At 37.4% G+C, this 19,404-nt stretch overlaps 6 protein-coding genes across 12 annotated transcripts; 2 read left to right on the plus strand and 4 right to left on the minus strand.

Moving 5' to 3' along the window:
* The first annotated feature begins 133 nt into the window (after nucleotides 1–133).
* LOC104726217 (malate dehydrogenase 3, cytoplasmic) lies at nucleotides 134–1,627 on the plus strand. The gene is made up of 2 exons (XM_010445022.3): nucleotides 134–454; nucleotides 546–1,627. The coding sequence occupies exons 1-2, from the start codon at nucleotides 295–297 to the stop codon at nucleotides 1,502–1,504; spliced, it is 1,119 nt and encodes a 372-aa protein (XP_010443324.1). The 5' UTR covers nucleotides 134–294; the 3' UTR covers nucleotides 1,505–1,627.
* On the minus strand, nucleotides 1,553–7,591 carry LOC104726216 (zinc protease PQQL-like). 6 transcript variants are annotated; one of them, XR_015571828.1, is made up of 21 exons: nucleotides 7,189–7,549; nucleotides 6,600–6,846; nucleotides 6,388–6,513; nucleotides 6,166–6,303; nucleotides 5,923–6,057; nucleotides 5,573–5,830; nucleotides 5,354–5,491; nucleotides 5,198–5,267; nucleotides 4,893–5,106; nucleotides 4,438–4,543; nucleotides 4,059–4,292; nucleotides 3,532–3,696; nucleotides 3,289–3,438; nucleotides 3,118–3,209; nucleotides 2,928–3,009; nucleotides 2,719–2,848; nucleotides 2,525–2,641; nucleotides 2,325–2,435; nucleotides 2,162–2,242; nucleotides 1,876–2,073; nucleotides 1,553–1,784 (listed from the first exon to the last, which is right to left on the minus strand). XR_015571828.1 is itself a non-coding variant. In XM_010445020.2 (21 exons), exons 1-21 carry the CDS (start codon nucleotides 7,404–7,406, stop codon nucleotides 1,719–1,721), a joined length of 3,030 nt encoding a protein of 1,009 aa, XP_010443322.1. In that variant the 5' UTR covers nucleotides 7,407–7,591; the 3' UTR covers nucleotides 1,553–1,718. The 6 variants fall into 6 exon arrangements, 4 of the variants coding, with proteins under 4 accessions (XP_010443322.1, XP_010443323.1, XP_087330179.1 ...); XR_015571829.1 differs by having other exon boundaries at nucleotides 5,923–6,050; nucleotides 6,600–6,841; nucleotides 7,189–7,500; XM_010445020.2 differs by having other exon boundaries at nucleotides 2,719–2,802; nucleotides 7,189–7,591.
* An 84-nt stretch (nucleotides 7,592–7,675) lies between these two features.
* On the minus strand, nucleotides 7,676–10,657 carry LOC104761736 (histone acetyltransferase type B catalytic subunit). Its single transcript, XM_087474055.1, has 10 exons — nucleotides 10,435–10,657; nucleotides 10,282–10,323; nucleotides 9,786–9,895; nucleotides 9,608–9,676; nucleotides 9,464–9,502; nucleotides 9,287–9,363; nucleotides 9,085–9,172; nucleotides 8,877–8,958; nucleotides 8,621–8,778; nucleotides 7,676–8,533 (listed from the first exon to the last, which is right to left on the minus strand). Exons 1-10 carry the CDS (start codon nucleotides 10,511–10,513, stop codon nucleotides 7,880–7,882), a joined length of 1,398 nt encoding a protein of 465 aa, XP_087330181.1. The 5' UTR covers nucleotides 10,514–10,657; the 3' UTR covers nucleotides 7,676–7,879.
* A 2,211-nt stretch (nucleotides 10,658–12,868) lies between these two features.
* Nucleotides 12,869–16,250, plus strand: LOC104726218 (protein NDL1). 2 transcript variants are annotated; one of them, XM_087474058.1, is made up of 11 exons: nucleotides 13,211–13,328; nucleotides 14,033–14,122; nucleotides 14,229–14,328; nucleotides 14,419–14,516; nucleotides 14,627–14,715; nucleotides 14,791–14,851; nucleotides 14,945–15,109; nucleotides 15,193–15,249; nucleotides 15,344–15,399; nucleotides 15,505–15,640; nucleotides 15,726–16,250. In XM_087474058.1, the coding sequence occupies exons 2-11, from the start codon at nucleotides 14,108–14,110 to the stop codon at nucleotides 15,942–15,944; spliced, it is 996 nt and encodes a 331-aa protein (XP_087330184.1). In that variant the 5' UTR covers nucleotides 13,211–13,328; nucleotides 14,033–14,107; the 3' UTR covers nucleotides 15,945–16,250. The 2 variants fall into 2 exon arrangements, with proteins under 2 accessions (XP_010443325.2, XP_087330184.1); XM_010445023.3 differs by lacking the exon at nucleotides 14,033–14,122 and having other exon boundaries at nucleotides 12,869–13,328.
* A 340-nt stretch (nucleotides 16,251–16,590) lies between these two features.
* On the minus strand, nucleotides 16,591–17,962 carry LOC104726220 (serine acetyltransferase 5). The gene is made up of 2 exons (XM_010445025.3): nucleotides 17,379–17,962; nucleotides 16,591–17,250 (listed from the first exon to the last, which is right to left on the minus strand). Exons 1-2 carry the CDS (start codon nucleotides 17,829–17,831, stop codon nucleotides 16,756–16,758), a joined length of 948 nt encoding a protein of 315 aa, XP_010443327.1. The 5' UTR covers nucleotides 17,832–17,962; the 3' UTR covers nucleotides 16,591–16,755.
* Nucleotides 17,963–18,096: 134 nt separating this feature from the next.
* On the minus strand, nucleotides 18,097–19,307 carry LOC104726221 (protein EFFECTOR OF TRANSCRIPTION 3-like). Its single transcript, XM_010445026.2, has 4 exons — nucleotides 19,186–19,307; nucleotides 19,004–19,106; nucleotides 18,584–18,889; nucleotides 18,097–18,451 (listed from the first exon to the last, which is right to left on the minus strand). The coding sequence occupies exons 1-4, from the start codon at nucleotides 19,305–19,307 to the stop codon at nucleotides 18,227–18,229; spliced, it is 756 nt and encodes a 251-aa protein (XP_010443328.1). The 3' UTR covers nucleotides 18,097–18,226.
* Nucleotides 19,308–19,404: the final 97 nt, after the last annotated feature.

A 19,404-nucleotide genomic window follows, 5' to 3' on the forward strand; every position in this document is an offset into this window, starting at 1 on the left:
AAAAACCGAAAAAAATTGATCCGAAACCGTAAACATCCGTACGAGTAACAAAAGAAGTTTTGAGGATCTCTTCATAGATTGAGATTCCTTGTTGTTGTTGTTGTATGACTTAAGACTTGAGAGTTTGTACGATGAAGTTTTGTAAGTATCAGGTTATGTCCTCTTAGAAGCTTTTCATAGATTCCTTATGTCTTCTTGGTTTTTTTCTTCTAGCTTTATAAATTGAACTTTGGAGAAACATGAACACCCATTCGTTTGCTTGATTATATTTTACAACTGGAAAAAAATATAAAAATGGATTTCGTTATAGAAGGAATTGATTATACTTCTGTGATTCAGAAAGCTTTGGTTCTATTATCTTGTGTTGCTTTGTCATGGAAAATGATAATTTACATGTGTAATTTGTTAAACATTGAGCAAGATCCCATTAGGGTTTTGATTACCGGTGCAGCAGGTAAATAATGTCTCCACAACCAAGTTCTTTGGTTTGGTTCGGTTATATGTAGTTTGTTCATAATTGTAATTGCAAACTTTCTATTGAACAGGAAACATAGGATATGCAATTGCTCCAATGATTGCAAGAGGTATGATGCTAGGTCCAGATCAACCCATGATTCTGCATTTACTCGATATAGAACCAACTTCAAGATCACTGGAAGCTCTGAAAATGGAGCTTCAAGATTCAGCCTTCCCTCTTCTCAAAGGCGTTATCGCGACAACTAATGTTGTTGAAGCTTGTAAAGATGTGAATATCGCCATAATGATCGGCGGATACCCAAGGATGGCAGGCATGGAGAGAAAAGATGTGATGTCGAAAAATGTAGTGATATATAAAGCTCAAGCTTCGGCTTTAGAGAATTATGCATCAGAGGATTGCAAGGTTCTTGTTGTAGCAAACCCTGCAAACACAAACGCTCTGATTTTAAAAGAGTTTGCACCATCGATCCCGGAAGAAAATATCACTTGCCTTACACGTCTCGACCATAATCGAGCTCTAGCTCAGCTTGCAGATAAGCTAAGTGTTCCTGTGAGCAGTGTGAAGAACGTGATCGTTTGGGGAAACCATTCTTCAACTCAATATCCCGACAGCAATCACGTAACGGTCTCTACACAAGCTGGAGATAGACCGATAAAAGAACTTGTCACAGATCAAAACTGGCTGAAGAACGAGTTTATTGCGGAAGTTCAGCAACGCGGTGCAGCCGTTTTAAGAGCACGGAGACAATCAAGTGCTTTATCCGCTGCTAGCGCAGCTTGTGACCATATTCGTGATTGGTTCCTTGGAACCCCTAAAGGAACTTGGGTTTCTATGGGTGTTTGTTCTGATGGCTCATACGGTATACCACCTGGTTTGGTTTACTCGTTCCCGGTTATCTGTGAGAAAGGGAGTTGGAAGATCGTACAAGGACTCAGTATAGACGAGTTTTCAAGGGAGAAAATGGATGACTCTGCACGAGAGCTAGCTGAAGAGAAGGATTTAGCCTATTCCTGTCTTAATGCATAGACCAAAAAGTCGGAAAACTATGGGAGTCATGGCACAAATGTAGCAAAATAAATAAATATGTCTTTCTATATTCCTTGTAAAAATAATGTAAACATACATAATAAACGGTGAGGTTCATTGATACATCTAAAGCTCTGAAATCTTGAGGTTCAAAAAATCAGCAAATCGAAAAAATAAACAATACAAAAACAAAACAGAAGGAGAGAACAGACTTTTACTTGCGAGAGTATCTCCAGATGCCAAAAACAAGAACAGCCAAACTCGCAATGCCCGCCAAAATCTGGTAACCAAAGAGACACGATTTATATTATAATGATTGCAAAATTACATCTATGGATTGGAGACAAAAGAAAGAACAACTAAACACTGACCTTGGTGTCACGGATGTAAGGAGTCTCGGACCGTGAAGCAAAGATAGATGAAAGAAATCCAAAACGAGATCTCTGCGGCATGAGAATAACAGCAGTGTACTGTTTCTTGCAAGGGTGAGGAAGGATTCGCTGTAATGCAGCTTGCGCTGTTTGTGGTGCAAGTGACTCTCTCATTCGCAAACGCCCTTCTTCTAAAATCTGAAAACCATAGAGAAGTTTCTTCCCGTTATGTATAAGACTGTATATTAAGAACGACAACAGCTATTGAGCATTGAAAGTAACTGACCTTGCAAGAGGCGCCCAAATCGCCAGCGTAGACCCTTGATTGGTATCCACGTAGAATCCTGTCTAACCAGTAATAGTTTTCCTGAACAGAAAAGAAAATCCGTTTTGTTTCAGCAGCAAAATATGGTTTTTGTCTGTGATGGATTTGGCAAAAACTAACAAACCTGCAGGCCGTTTTCGTGAGCTCTTTGTTCGATTTCAAGGATAGCTGAAATGTCTTCCTGCGAAGGGCCTTCCTCTTGAAGCCGTACAATTTCTTCCAAGGCTAAATCAACCTGAAAGACAAAGAGGTGGCTTTCGTGACCAAAAGGCAGCCAAAGATATAGAGAAACCATTGTCAATCGTGTGAGAAAAATGGACATACCAGTTTAGAGGAGATTTCTGGATCACAGGAAAAGTTTACGCTGATGTCACCCCGCAAATCTGCAGTTCTAGAAGGTTTATTCCCGCCAAGAAAGACTGAGACTTCAGCAGAATATATCTGCTTAATAGGTAGCTTAGGTCACTAAAGGTTTGGTGTGATCATCATACAAAACTAACGCAAAGAGCAGACTATACCTGGCCATGCGTGAACCTGAGAAACTGGATTATCTTGGTCTCTAGAAGTTTGCCTAAAAAGCCGATACAGTGGATTTCTTCGATCTATCATAAATATTAACGGTATGAAGCAATTGTATTTTGAAATCGTCTTCGTAAAGACAAGAAGAAAATTGTCATTAGTGTAACCAACGCAGGCTAGGTTCAGATGATAAAGCAGAGTCCCTTACCATTGTTCCATTTGTTAACTGCACAGGAAAGCACAACTGGACTGAACACTGGGCTTCAACCATTGGACTTCGTACAAATTCTCTGTAATATTTCCAAGGTTAAAGTTAAATGTGTAATTATCAGTGGAAATACACAGAGTATCATTGTCTCTGTTTGGTCAATGTATGATTAAATTAATATAAATCTTACCTTGTTATCTTCGTAGGGAAAGTGAATGGTAAGCCCTTGAGGTCATCACGGTTGAAATTGAGAACTGGTTGAGGAGGCTTAGGTATTCCACCCTGCATAAAGTGAGTGCAAGAAAGTAGTCAATTATTCCGAGCTTACTTTATGTATGACCAGTGATGTGATCTAACTTACCAAATACTGAAGAATTAGAGGAAGCGCGATAGTGGGATCAAGGTTCCCTACAATCACGACTGTGAAAGTTGATGGATCCCTAAAGCAACTGTTGAAGTATTCGCAAGCCTTTAAAGGGTCAACCTTCCTGAGTTCACTAATCCGAATCGGCTACACATCAGAGACTAGGGGTTAGAATCAAGTTGTGCGTTAACCAAGAAATAATTAGTCATTTTGAAAAAAAAAGAAGGAAGATATCGTTACCCTAAAGAAATAAGAATTTCCATAATTGAGTTCCTTTACTCTATTGGCAAAGACAGTGTATGGGTCTCTTTCCCGAGCACGGACTGCTTCTTCTGCCATTTGCATTACTATTCCAACCTCTTCTTCTTGTGGCATCACGTTTGTAGTAAAAAGTTGATAAACAAGCTGCAAAGATGTATAATCAAGTTCAACTCTACGGCCAAGATAATGCAAATACAATCCAATGAGAGTCGAAATATTAGTAGAGGAAAAAGAAGAATGCAAAACATGTTAGGATGCACAATATTTTCAAGTTATATCATTTCGATGTTAGCAAATATGTTAATGAAATCTACTGTAGGTTTCATAGAGTTCAGTAGGTTTCAGCCAAATATGTTATGGTTAATGAAGTATAAATCGAAGAGGTCATAGTTAATGTCTTAATGATGTCTACTGTCGAGGTTTCAGCTAAATATGTTAGTAACAAGTCTGAGATCAACTTGGAAGAACTTAGAAATAACACGTTCATCTGGAGAAAGAAGGCAAACCTGCAAAGCAGTTTCAAGGTCTGTGGGTGAACAATCACACGAAAAGGTTCTCATATACGGTCCGAGTCTTGCGCTAACTTCAACTCTCTTACCAGCAAGCATATCCATAAGCATTGATGGCTTATAACCAAACATACCAATTTCACCAGCAATTGTTGATCCCATTGAACATGAAATGTAATCACTCTCAGGGAGTTCAGATAGTCCTCCATATGAGAACCCGGTAAAAAGAACCTGCAAGGGGAAAAGGGCCAATAATGAAGTTATGGAACAATAAGCAAAAGAAGAAGCTCAGAGCTTAATCCATTGCCATCTATGCATAAGCATATACACACACATGCTGATTCCAAACTACTGTAATGTCAGTTAATATTTGCACCTGATCGTCCAAGAAGTCTGTAGACTTGTAGCAAACTTGCATTCCATTTGATAATGTCAATTCTGTAACCCCAACTTCTGGATATTCAAGCTGGTGAGTAACCTCCCTTCATTAAATATTAGTGACAGATGAGAAAATAAGAAATGAAAAATAATATATGCATGTCAGTTAAGCTCTGCCTACTTTTAGTTTAACAAAGAGTCATTTAGTTTACTAAAAAGACTTATAGGATCTTATTATGTTTCTTCAAAAAATCCTCATAACAAGTCAGCTCTCGAGGAAGCACAAAGATTTTAACTTTTTAGGATCTCTGTTCACGACCAAGACAATCTCTGAAAACTACAGTCAATAGAACCAATATCCAAAAGTAAAGAAGCTATAACGTGCGGGTGACCTTGGTCATTTCTTGTCAACCAATATCCAAAAGTAAAGAAGTTATATAATTCAGAGCTTACCCTGGAGTTGGCTTCTCATTGACAACTTCTTCTGGAATCTTTTCCTCATCCCATGGAGCAATCATCTTTTCTTCTTCAAGACTATTAACCTTTGAGACAACATTTCTCAAATCATCAATCGTAGCAGCAGATCTAGGTTCCATTGTCTTGATCACACAACCACATGATGTTCTTAACTTTTCGGAGTATCTGGCTACATCTGACGCTGATATTTCTGCATCAAAGAGGAACCAATATAATTTACACGACTTATATAACAAAACTATACTGACTACACTCTATGAGCAGAGTATGCATGTTCTCACGGGGTAGAAGAGTCTTCTGAAGTTGTGCCTCGTATTCAATCCCAATAACAGGTTCCTTGTGAAGGAAATGCTGCAAGATGAAAAACATGTTTAAACAAGATTTTTGTAGAGGGGAAAGACAGAATGCTGAGTATCAAAGTTCATCATTGATTGTACCTGTATATATTCATCCCTCAAGCTCGTTGATTGGACCTGATCACGTTCCAGATAAGCAGATTCAATCTCCGACATCATGAGAGCCCGAACAACAGATATTTCACGCTCCGAGAACCCATGAAGGCGTACCCTAGCAACCTAAACACACAAGAGAACCAATGAAGGGGTGGAAGAAGAAAGTGAAAAAAAAAATTGGAAAAGAGGGAAAGGAGAAAAGACCTCGAGAAGCATAGACTCTAGAGATGCAAGAGTTCCTTTCTCTTTACAAGAAGAACTCATTATATAAGCCTTCAATGGGCTCACCAGGACATCAGCAGCCACAGAACACGCAAAAAATGGAGGGTCCTTTCTACGAGATATTTTGAATAGTCTCTGGTTAAGAGCATGTAGAAACATTGACTCTGCAAGCATATCCCTATAATCTTTCACTGTCTTCAGATCACTTATAGGCATCTTATAGCTAATCATTACTGCAGACTACAAGCCAAAGACCACAAAAGAAGCTTAGCAGTTAGAAAATTGACATCATGCTAATATGGAAGACGTTCAGAGAGTTAAATTTGACTAACCCCAGCTGCCTCTGACTCGACAAAGCACGAAAATCTTGTCTCTTCATGAGAAGGAACAGGAAACACTGGTATATGTGGAGGCTCGCTACTTGATCTCTTATCCTCAAAATGCGTCTTTATCAAATCAACTACAGTCTAGAAACAAGGATTGTCAACAAATTCCGACCTTACAACATAATCATAAATGCTTGAATAGCCAAGGAACAAAAGTGATATCACAGTCATAAATGAAAATAGTAATACCTTTGTATCTGGAAAATCTCCAACAGCCACAACTGCCATATTGCATAAATGATACCACTTCTGGTAAAATTGCTTCACAGTTGCAGCAGGAACAGATCGAATCACTTTCTCCAACCCAATAGGTAAACGTTCAGCATACTGCAGTCAAATGAAAGTCTTATTTAAGAACACATTGAAGTCTCTCTTAAACTGCAAAAATGACTAACAATAGACATCACATACCTTTGAACCTTCCATCATCAGCTGCCAATGTGAATCTTGCATCCTTCCGGTAGCATTCCGATTCCCTCGGTATTCTTCCATAACAGCACCTCTTTCTTTGTCCAAATCTTCCTTCGAGACTCGAATCTAAACAAACCGAGTACAGATTTCAGACAGACAAAAAAACAATGAAACAAAAAGAAATGGATGAGACAGAGTCACAGAGACATTACCTCGGAGCTGAACTCTGCTAAAATGGAAATAGCCTGTGATAACAATTCAGGCTTATCAACGGGGACAAACAATTCATAGATAGTCTCATCCGCTGTGGTCATTGCGTTTTGACAGGGCCCAAACTCTGCTCCGACGCTCTCTAAGAACTTGACAATATCATGGTTTGTATATCTCGTTGTCGCACTAAATGCAAGATGCTCTACAATATGAGCAACACCACGCTGATCCTCCTCTTCCAAAACTGAACTGCCAATAAACCAAAAACTGTGTCAGCATCATTTAACGCGTAATCAAAACATTGCATCATTCAACTAAACTTCATCCCAGTTCTCTCTTATGCTCATACACTACGAATATATGAATGCATGTCACAAATCTGTTCATAAAAAAAAGTCACAAATCAAATCAAAGTTAGATCAACACTGCACAGTGACCAAATAAATCAACAATTCGACTCAGAACCAAAGAGAGAACCCTAAAACTCAGCGAGAAAAACTCAATAAACAGTAAATTCAATTCATCAACGAAGAAACAAATCAAATTCAAATGTCGTCAAAATCGAAGAAGAAGAAGAAGAAGAAGAGCTACCCGACTTTAACGGCGAGAGCTAGAGCAGCTCTCATCCTTGGTTTTGAGTTTCGACGAACATAGTAGACAAGACCATTATCGAGTCTTCCATAATCAGCACCAAAAGGCTCAGGCTCGTTACCGAGTTCTTGTTCCATGTCCACACTCATCAGTTTCAGCGACCTGAATCCATGTTTCCTCAAGACCTTCTTCGAGCTCTCTCCCGCAATCAAATCCATCTCTCTCTCTCTCTGCCTGCCTCACTCTGTCAAAATCAAATTTGTTTATCAAAACAGAACACAAAACAAATTCTTCTCCCTTTGGAGACGGCACAATTAGTCCCACCTTCGAGATTTGTTCTTCTTATGTTTATTTTTTGGTCTTCACAACCGGTTCGCCCGGTAATTTTAATACGACCAGCATTGGTTTCCTAAACCAGAATTCCAGTTTTTGCTAAAATTCGATCGGAATATTCCAATTATCGTCGACAGTCTTAATTGAACCGCAATTTACGTGGTAACGATGTAAATTGTACCAATAATAATATAACCGGACGAAACCACTAAACCGGAAGTACATTCGTTTACTCAACACTCCTCCACTACAAAACGAATACAAACAGGTTTGTCTTTCTGAAGATCACATATAGTTTTGATCATTCAACAAAAAGCTTCTGATAAGAAAACACTCTCACAAAGTGTTCTGATTGATCTCACGCCTTTGGACAAACCTTAGAGACTTTCTCAGCAACCAACTTGATCTCACGAATCCTTTCATCAACCAGTTGCTTCAGCTGCTGCTCTTGATCTGGTTTGTTTTCATCAACTTGAACATTGGTATTACCTTCTTCTCCATTGAGAGATTTGAAAACCACAAACGATGTTTCAGGCTCGTACTCGCTTGGAACATCAACGACCTGTTTCTTTGGAGTTTCTATATCTTTTCCCAGGATGTCGCTTCTCACATGGTTCGTGATGACAGATGTGTAATCTTCCATGTACTTGTCGATAGGATCAAGTGCAAGATAAATCAAAATCTCCCAGCAATTGAGAAAATGTTTCTTGTTGATCTTCAGAGATTCTCGGACTTTCTCGATGGCGTTCAAAGGTGGGGTGAATCGAGGTATCTGAGCTCGCTTCGAGAGTTTTCCTTTTGTGAGAGTCTGAACAGCTGAATCAATTGCTGGTTTGATTGGATCGAAAGTGAGCAAGCGGTTAATGTCGACGCAAGTGCGAATGTGTTGGAACTTTTCAGATGGCTCTTCCACTGTCAAATCGTAAACATTTTCTGCTACAGCCACATTGTTAACTACCTCCATGAGATAGGTTCCGAGTCCTTTTCCTTGGAAGGACGGTAAGACCAGGATCTGAAATCCAAAGAAAAGGTACAAACAGTCAAATCAATATGACTGCAAGAAGGATTGAGATAAATAGAGCTTTATATATTATTATACCTGGCTGAGTCGCATCCGTAACCTGTCGGGATAACGAAAGAATTTATAGATAGCAGTAAAGCCCACAATTCGATACAAAGGATCTTCCTTGTCCTCTTTCTTTTCAATTAAGAGATATAAATGCCAGTCAGGATCAGTGACATCAATCGGGTTGCTGCCTGATCAAAAAGAATGGACCAATGTATTGTTAGAACCAACTAGAGGGAAAAAAAAGTTTCAAGATAATTTGAAAGAGCAAGGGTGGATGGGTGTATACCATCAACAAAAAGAAGAACAAGAGGTACCAATCGGCTATAGAGGAGTCCAGCATTTGGAGAACCAATTTGCATCCGTATAACCTGAGGATAATCAACCATAATTTCTTTCATTAAAATTTTGCAGCTCACAGCTGATGAAGCATCTCAAACTAATCTGCTCAAAGTTATTGATTATACGATAGATGAAAAATATCAAGCAAAACCTACCTGGAGATCTGCAGAAACCACTTCAGCATTGTTGCTGCTTCCATCTGTCGCTCCAGATTGCATTACCACGCCATCCGAGACCATATTTCTAGAACAATCAATGAAAATTTCCAACATTATACAGAGACTATAAAGAGAAACCTATCTTAAATAATTTGGGAACAAGTTCAAGCTAGTATAAAAGTATCCAGCAAGTATGCACCTGATAAAATCTCTCTGTGTTGAAAAGGTTTGCAGAAATTCTTCCTTGTTATCAACAATGGTCTCAGCAAATATGTTCTGGGTTGAAAGAAGCAGACAATCAGAGTTAGTAAAAGGAAAGCATAAAAAAAAAAGCAGGTATTCTCAGATGAGATGAGACATCAAAGTTGATTGGTACCTGTAAAGCAGATTTCAGGTCCGTGATGCCTTTGTCTCCCTTGAAACACATATCAAAAGATAACATGATAATGATGCTCCAAGATTAGTTTCATTCTAAGAAAGCCATATAAAAAACAATCCAACATATAGAATCAAGACTTACGTTGGTTGTGCTCTGGTATGTAATATCAGCATATGAATGTAATGAGATGCTATTGATCCACACATTTATCTGAATCAAAATGAAATCGTCAGCCAGATTATGTCAGAACAGAATTACAACAATCGAAACCAGAAATACAAGAAAGAGCAAAATAATTTTCATGGTAGATCCACATTACCTTCAAACCTTGGTAACCATATATCTTGCCATCTCCATCAATGAAATCATTCAAGTCAACTGGCTTCACGCACGAAATATCAGGGGAATCAACTTCCTCTTTGCTAGAAACTAGAAAATCACCCATCACAAAAACAAACATCAAAACTTATGTAACAACAAACAAATCTTAAAGAAGCTTCACACATAAATTAAAAAAAAAAAAAAAACAAAAAACCTCAGTATATAGATCTGCTCTACATGTTCAACATCAGAGAACTACCAATTGATACCAATTTGAGTACTTTGATATGACACAGAGCAAGTGACTAAATCACAACAATTCGTCTCATGATGTTCTAATAACGAATATTACACCCATTTCATATACGAATTGCAACAAACTTCGTCGCAAAAACCAAACACAGAATTCGAAAGCAGGAAACGAAACCCTAATTTCCGTACGAAGCTATATCCCCAAAAATCAAACTCAAATGATCCAAAATCAAAATACGCACCGAGATAAATTTCGATGCACTCGTTAGCCTCCACACCAGTATCTGCACATAAGAAACGGATTGAAGAAAAAAATACGAAATCAGAGCTACGCAAGTGGGGTAATCGCGAGAACAGGAAAAAAAAAAAAAAACACAAGAACAAAAATGACTTACCGGCGGGAGAAAAACCGACACGAAGACGCTTCTTAGGCTCGGTACATGGACCGGCGGCGGCTTGCTTCTTCTGAACCATGGATTCTCCGGCGAGACTAAGGCGGGAAGAGAGTGAGACTAAGGCGGGAAAATTGGAGGGTTAATGGGGAAAATGCGGAGAGAGCGATGATGATACACAGTTAGTCAGCTTTTAGGGCTCTTTTTATGTAAATGTTATGAGAGCATTGCAGATGGAGAAATACACACCACATGATCCGCACGTGACTTTTTAGCAAGGCCCGTTAAAGGCCCAAAATGAAAGACCTAATTCAGCTTTCTCTTGTCGAATATATTTTTTATATTTAAAACATGTTCAAATGAGGGTGTTTGGTCTAGTGGTATGATTCTCCCTTTGGGTGTGAAAGGTCCCGACTTTGATTTTCGGAACGCCCCATATGTTTTTCAAGTTTTTATATCACATTCTCTTAGCTAAATTTTTTGATAAACATATTTTCTTCGTCTGTAAAAAGAAAATATATTCAAAGTTTTGAAGTCTTTTTTTTATCACATTCTAAGCTAAATTGTTTGATAAAAATAATTCTTTTTCCAGGAATAAGAAAATATATTCAAAAGTTTTCAAAAATTCTTTACAAGTATCCTTGGGCATTCGGGTATTCGATCGGGTTCAGATTTTCGGATATAAAACCCGATCGGGTATTTTATGATATCGGGTCGGGTTCGGGTAATTTGGCTTTGGGTTCGGGTAATTTCGGATTTACCCGAATTCATTAAAAAAAAAAAAAAAACTTTCTACATCCCTCTTCTTGTCTCCTTTTTCTTCATCTTTCTTTTTTTCAGCCAAAACTCCTAATTTTGTTTATCCATTACCACCACTTCAATAATCAAATCATTTACATTCTCTACCAACACTAACAATATTTATAGCAAATTATATGTTATGATTCATATTTATCTTCCAACCTCACTCACTCCTCAAACCCCACAAAGTATCACTCTTTTTTTTTAGATTTAATTGTCATGTTTCTAGTAAAATTGATCTGGGTATGGAAAAAAATAAAACAATTATCGATTCTGTTGATTGAGAAAGAAAAAAAAAAGTCAATTTTAGAATATATGAATAGATATAAATACTTCATGTTTTTATACTATGACAGAATAATCAAGATAGCAAAATGGTTTATGATGCATCAATTAATGTCTAAAGTACTAGGTTCAAATCCACTTAGATGCAATTTTGTATTTATTTCGGGTTGATTCGGATCTACTTCGGATATCGGGTAATACCCTAACCCGATCGGGTATCCGAATTTTAAAGAAACTAAATCTGATCGGGTATTTAATACCACCCGAATCCAAACCGAACTGCTTATTTCGGGTCGGGTTCGGGTTTCGGATTCGGTTAAATTTGTCCAGGCCTATTTATAAGTACTGATTATAATTATCCTAAATTTGATATTTTTGTGTTTTTAATTATGATAAATTTGAACTTTTTTGTTAATTTTTTTTCAAACCATGAATTTAAATTCCAAAAGTATGTTTTAACTTCTGCATTTATTAGATTAATGGTTTTATATGATTACAATGCAAAGAGTTAATAATAAATAAAGGAACAAATTGATTTTGAAAAAAAAAACAAATTATTTATAATTGGGGTTTTAGCAAGGGTATCAAATCGTTGTTTTTGTTATCTAACGAAACTGATCTTCCTGAAACTGACCTCGCCAATGATTGGTTTTTTGTATCCAATTATGGTAGGCCTATTGATCATGTCAATAACTTAATAACTTATTTAGGGACTCCAAAAATATGTTTATATAATCTAAAATGAAACTTTTTATTACGAAGAAGAAAGATGATTAAATAAAGACAAGAAGTTTACTGACTAAAATAGATTATAAAAAATAAAGATTTTGATGAAGTTGTAGGTATGAATCCAACTAAATAAGGCCTTACTAACACCATTTTGAATTTGAAACCAAAATTTGTGCGTCGTCATTGAAAACCAATATTTTGTTTTTTTTTTCCGGATGTTCTAACTATATTCAAATTCATTTATACATTAGTTATTTTCGTGAATCCAGTTACTTGGTAACTGATAAAAGTAATAATTATCATAAAAAATGTTATGTGTTAATACAAGAATTTGATTGTGATTAGTTATATTAAAGTTTGGAATATATTGAAAACATTTGTATATTAAATTTAGTATGGTTTATTTTGATGAAATTTCTGGTTTTATATGTACGTATGTTTTTAATTTAAATAAAATTTACAAATATGACATAATAATATTTAAAATTGCATCAATGAAAAATTATTTTGTATGCAGTATATCCGTTCTGTTTCAATTTTTAGAAAATAATAAAAAAGTTATATTCAGTTTTAGTTTTTAATTTCGGTTATTAATTTGCAACCAATTTTTCCCACCTTCCTCAACTTGTCCTCATATTTAAAAAAGAAAAAAAAAATCTTTTTACATTTTTATAAAAGCCAAATTAATTTTTTTTTACCGTTCGCGTGTCATGTTACGACTACCGGCGTCTATGGAGAAATCACGGCAAAATTTAAGAGAGAGAGAGAGACTAAACGAAGAAGGAAAAAAAAAACAAAAAAAAAAATTCGTTTCTTTTTCCAGAGAGGTCTTAAGAGAGAGAGAGAGAGAGAGGAGAGAGAAAGAGAAAAAAGGATTCGCTTTGTATATAAGCTACAGAAAAGCCAAAAAACAATCTAGAGGTTGGGAGAAGAAGAAGAAGAAGAAGCTTTTTGTTATCCCAGCTGTTAATAAAACGACGACGGTGACGGCGACGTCGGAAGCTGAGGAGCTTTTGTTGCCAATGGCTGACTCATACGGCGCCGTTTCCGTCGACGTTGAAACGATCTATCTTGGTGGCAAGGTTTCATTTTCATTCCCTTCTTTTTAACTCTCCAATTTCCAAATCTTTCTCGGTTGTTTTTTTTTTTTGGTTTCTTGAAATCGGATCCGAATCAAAGTTCGAAACTTTCGTTTATGGGTTTATCTTAAACTTGCTTAAAATCTAATCTTTATGTAGATTTGGAGAAGAACATACATTTTCTGATTAAGATTTCAATTATGTTTCACACATTTGAGAAAAACAAAAAGAAAAAATTGGTTCTTGAAAAATTCTTTGCTTGTGGATTTGTGAAACTTCTTTTTTTTTGTTTTATGATTCTTTCCAGATGGGATTATTCTTGGGATCTTCTTCTCTATTCAAAGATATCTTCTTCTTCTTTTGTATTCCATATTCTTGTCTTATTGCCTTTTTTATTTATAAAATTATGAGAATAAAGAAAACTCCAGCTGTTTTTGTCTACCTTTAATCCATTGTTTAATAAGACTAATGCTTCTTTATTATCTCATTAACACTCATATTAGCTCATCTTTATTTACACTGTCATTCCCTTTTTTTATAAAATATCACAATGATTAGAATTAGGCCATCCTCTTTGGTTGTTGATGATGAAGTTTTGATTTTGTTTTTTTTGCCCTTAAAGTAGTAAAAGCTGCACATGGAAAAAGCTTTAACAGAGATTGTTTCATTTTGTGTATTACATATAAATATGTCTTTTCCACCTAAAGTCAGTTGTCATATTCCTATCTTTAGTAAATAGATTAACTGTTTACTGGAGATAAACAGACACATGTTTTAACAATATGGAGAAGACAATGGTATGAGATAGTGTATGGACAGTATGGTTACCACTTATAAAGCTTAGTTTTCTGTTGGTGTTCATGTTACTTTTTGTTAAAAAATTTGCTGGTTTCTTGTGTTCAGGAGCATCGTGTCAAAACTGCAAGTGGTGTTGTATCTGTCATTGTGTATGGAGACCGAGAAAAGCCAGCATTGATTACTTATCCTGATTTGGCCCTTAACCGTAAGTCTAAGGAATCTTTAGAGGCTAAATTACAGGATCCTTGGTCTCTTTTGCTAAACTTATGAATGTTTTTGTTGCTTCATTCTTCAGATATGTCATGCTTCCAAGGATTATTCTTCTGCCCTGAAGCAGCTTCTTTGCTGCTACATAACTTCTGCATTTATCATATCAGTCCACCTGGGCATGAGGTCCATATTTTAGTTCGTTTTTTTAAGTTAGTTTGGTTATTACTTTGCTTGGCGTGATTACTCACATGATTGTCATTGTTTTCTTGCATTTTCACGAAGAGTTCTTGCAGTTAGGAGCTGCTCCGATTTGTCCTAATGATTCAGCTCCTTCTGCTGATGACTTGGCAGATCAGATTCTTGAAGTTCTTAACTTTTTCGGGTAATGATTGACTCTCTCAACTTTTTTTCTGTTAATGAAAATGTTGGAACTAACAATGTATAAGCTTTTGTTCAGCCTTGGAGTTGTGATGTGTATGGGTGTGACTGCAGGTGCTTACATCCTCACCTTATTCGCGGTATGTTCCTTTTCGTTTTTCTCTTCTCATAGTCTGTTGCTTCAGACAAACATTTGTGTTTATAAATCTGTTCTATGTTTTAAAAAATTTCAGATGAAACATAGAGAACGTGTTCTCGGTTTGATTCTTGTCTCACCATTATGCAAGGCCCCGTCTTGGTCTGAATGGTTTTACAACAAGGTTATCTTAAAGTTGTTATATTACTACGGGATGTGTGGAGTGGTAAAGGAATTTTTGCTTCAGAGATATTTTAGTAAGGTATGTTCACTGCAGTGACCATTGCTCTCTACTACACTTGTTGCATTTCTCTTATTGAAACCGGTTGCAACTACTTGCTACAGGAAGTTCGTGGTAACGTCGAGATTCCAGAGTCAGATATAGCACAGGCTTGCAGAAGAGTCAGTGTTTAACTCTCGTTTTTACTGATTAGTCAATAGATAGATCTCTCTATATCAGTGATTTGATACCTTTCACTTTTGGTAATTTTCTTAGCTGCTTGATGAGAGACAAAGCGTAAACGTTATGCGGTTTCTTGACGCCATTGATCGGTAACATAACAACCACTTCAAAACCTTTACCTAAGCAGCATTCATTCATGGTGTCAAATCTTGCCTTTCTTAACTTTATGCAAACCAAAACATTTACTCTTGCAGGAGACCTGACATCTCAAGTGGATTGAAGAAACTAAAATGCAGGACACTTATCTTCATTGGAGATCAATCTCCCTTCTACTCAGAAGCAGTTCACATGGCAGCAACTTTGGATAGAGGATACTGTGCTTTGGTTGAGGTTTGAGAAAACAAATCCTACTCTACATATCAAAACATGTTTGGTTTTCTGGCTACTTATCGATGTTTTCTTGAAAAAATTTTAGGTTCAGGCTTGTGGTTCAATGGTAACAGAGGAGCAACCGCATGCAATGTTGATCCCAATGGAATATTTCTTGATGGGTTATGGATTATATAGACCATGTCTTTTCACAGAGAGCCCTAGAAGTCCTCTTAGCCCTTCTTGTATTGCACCTGAGCTTCTCTCTCCTGAAAGCATGGGATTAAAGCTTAAGCCTATCAAAACCCGACTCTCAGCGGCTTAAGTTTGTGTGCTACTTATTCATTGGTTCTAATTGCTGAGGAGAAAATCTTAGGGCTTTTGTAGATATAGAACAAATCACTAGGGAGATTCGAGAAGAAGACGGAAGAGGAACAATTCAAGCCATCCTTATATATATAACACATTCTTTTGTAGTCAGCAGACACGACAGTTCTCTTGTTAAGAAGCCACAAAATGTTGTTTATTATTTCATTTTTTATACATATGTAAAATGTTCTGTTGTTGTGACATTGTAACAATTGTTTTGTGATGGACTCTGCAGATTCAAGTAATAAATTCATTTTGCACCTTCTTTGGTTCCTTCAAGACTTGAGAGATCTTTATGCTTAGATTCACTATTTAGAATATGAATCTTCCTGTATATCGAGATTCAATGGGGTTTGCAGTCTTGATCCTGAACTATTTGGATAACCAGATCAAAACCTATTAGTTTGATATTTGATCGTCCTTCAACTTTTGACAGCAGAGATATGCATAAGGTTATTAACGGTTGAGCAAAACCTAACTCCTCGTGAACCGGCATCAAGGCGAAGTTCGCTTAGTCTGAACAAGTCCAGTGCTCCTTGATCTTTCTAGAGCCCTTAAAATGGATGCAGATAACTGTAAATCGGAGCCAAACCCGAATCCAAAGTAGAAGAAGGCCATTTATTGTATCGACATCCTAAGACGTTTTGTAAAATTACAAATACATCAAAGCTCACTCACAGTTCATAGAACCACTTACATCTCTCTACAAGCGAATAGTCGAAAGGTTTGCCCTTTCAAGAACACAGAAACAATCATAATAATATCTTTTAAATGATGTAATCTGACCATTCCGAGATGAATGAAGTATGATCCATCGATTCTCCGGGACATTCCTCATCAAGACTCGTCGGCTTCTCTTTTCCACCAACGAGTCTAGCTGGATTCCCAACCGCTGTACCACGAGGCGGCACGTCGATCAAGACTACAGAACCAGCACCAACTTTAGCTCCTGCACCAATCTTCACATTTCCAAGAATAGTTGCTCCAGCTCCAATCAAACAACCGTCACCTATCTTAGGATGTCTATCTCCACAAGCTTTACCAGTTCCACCGAGTGTCACATGGTGGAGGATCGAAACATTGTTCCCAATCACAGCTGTTTCTCCGATTACAACTCCCGTTGCGTGGTCCAGAAGTATCCCTTTTCCGATCTTCGCTGCTGGATGTATATCAACAGCGAACACATCAGAGATTCTTGAGTGTAGTGCTAATGCTAATGGCTTCCGAGTCTGTGTCCATAGCTTATGTGAAACACGATGCGCCTGAATTCAAATTCAACAAAACCAATCTAACTAAAAAAACACCATTCATAAATCAAACGATGCAGATTGTACCTAATTGAAGGATCAACTAATTTCACAAAAACCAAATCGCGAATTAGGGATTTCACCTGAATCGCTAAGAAGCCTTTGTAATTGAGGAGGCAATGAGAGAACGAGATACAAGCGGGATCACGAACACGAGCGGCGCGCAGATCGGCGACGGTGGCGTTACGTAGAGAAGGATCGGAGGTGAAAGTGTTTAAGAAGAGATCGTACAAAAGCGTTGATAAAAGCGTCGAGGAGCAAAGCTTGTTTCCTAGATGAAACGAGATAGATCGTTCGAGAGAAGAGTGGGAAAGAATCGTCGAGTAGAGATAGCTGGCTAAAGCCGGCTCCGCCTCAGCGTCACGGCGAGCTTCCGCTTTGATCTGTGTCCATAACCCAGCAGCCTCCGCATCTGCAGCTGCTGCAGATATCGCTGCTGCCGCCGCCGCCGCTGCATCTGCGGACTGAGTATCGGAAGATTGTGTATTGTTATTCTTCGATGGAGATTGATCTCTGAGTTCTCCGGCCGGTGGCATCTTAACGATTCCGATTTCTATCTCCCTCACCTGTTAATGTTTCCAATATGGTAGCCGAAATTTTTTTAAATAATTAAATCCATAGATTAAAAGATAATGATTGTCCACGTGGCGTGTTTTAAACGTGCTTTCTAGAAACAAATCGGAGCCGTTGATTTTATATCTTATAGATGACCGTTAGATTAGATTCATATTTCTCATAATCGACGGTGGTGATTCTGCCGACAGTTCTTCTTACCAAACTTTGTTCACTGTTGAATAGAAGAAACACGTCACTGGTTCTTTAGATTAGTAAATTAAACCGATACAAAAGATTGCTTCGGTAAACCAATCAAAACCAAAACAATCTTGGTTAATACGTGCTTTAAATACAGAGACAGAGTAGTTTGCTCCGGTTAACCAAATGGTTTCATCTGTTTGAGTATTGAACCGAGGATATTACTATTACTCGTTTCTTCTTTGATTCTGGTAACAACTTGGTCTGGAAGAGAAGGAACCAACACTTGTGACTTTCTCTTGCTCATAAGTAAATCAAGCTGGCGTCGTTCCCCGTTACTGCATGTATTCCATAGATAATTATATCTGCTCAAAAGCATCTCTTCTGTTGCAGCAGCTTCCCACTTAGATCTCATCTGATGAATCACAACAGTAAAGCAGATCATTACCAATCATATGAGAGTTAGGATCAAATTTATATATATACACTTAGCAGAAGTAACGAGATAATATAAGATGACAATTGACATAATTACCAGAGCATATCTAAATAAAATCGAGCCTTGTTGCGAGAATGCGTCTTCAAATAAAACGAGGGGCAAATGACCACCGCTTCTTCCATAATCCTGGAGTCTTGATCTAACGTCTACACTTTGTCCTAGATATGTAGCTGCAACTTTATCAGGATCAAACTTTTGGTCTAGGTTTTGATCACTGATGAGAGCTACACCGAGCTCATACAGACCCGCACAATGTTTAGGGGGTAAGTCCTCATGTCTGTATTTACGGACACCTTCTTTTCCATTATTGAAATCTTTCCAATCATTGAGTCCTATGAGAGGCTGTGTATGCAGTTTAAGTTTATGCTCAGCTATCATAATGCGCATATGAAAACAGAGTAAGACCAAAGCTACCATAACAATGTAACAAGACTAGAGAACTTAGAGAGACATTGCCTGCCACCGGGAGAAAACGGTGTCGTGTATAGTCAGCTTGTAGTCTTCTCTCTTCAACCTAGTGTGGTCGATGGCGTCAGAACTGAATTCGTCTCCGATCAACCTGTTGATACATTAAGTGAAATAAAAACAAAGGATACAAATTTAACAACATTGTGAATAGATGAGATGAGACGATATACCTATTATTCAAGAATTGACTTAGCACCGGCATAACGGTTGTGCTTCTTTGCATGGTACTAAATGTGTGTCGTATATGGTTAATCTTCAACTTCGCCATCTTCGATATTAGAACAAACGACATTGTCAAACAAAACAATACTGAACAAACGGCTCTGCTTCTGATTGTGAATTTCTTCTTCGCCTATGTTTTCTTCCACAGTTTCACAGAACTCTCGTTA

This window comes from Camelina sativa, chromosome 11 (genome assembly GCF_030686135.1).
Source record: "Camelina sativa cultivar CO46 ecotype springtype chromosome 11, ASM3068613v1".
Taxonomy (NCBI): domain Eukaryota; kingdom Viridiplantae; phylum Streptophyta; class Magnoliopsida; order Brassicales; family Brassicaceae; genus Camelina; species Camelina sativa.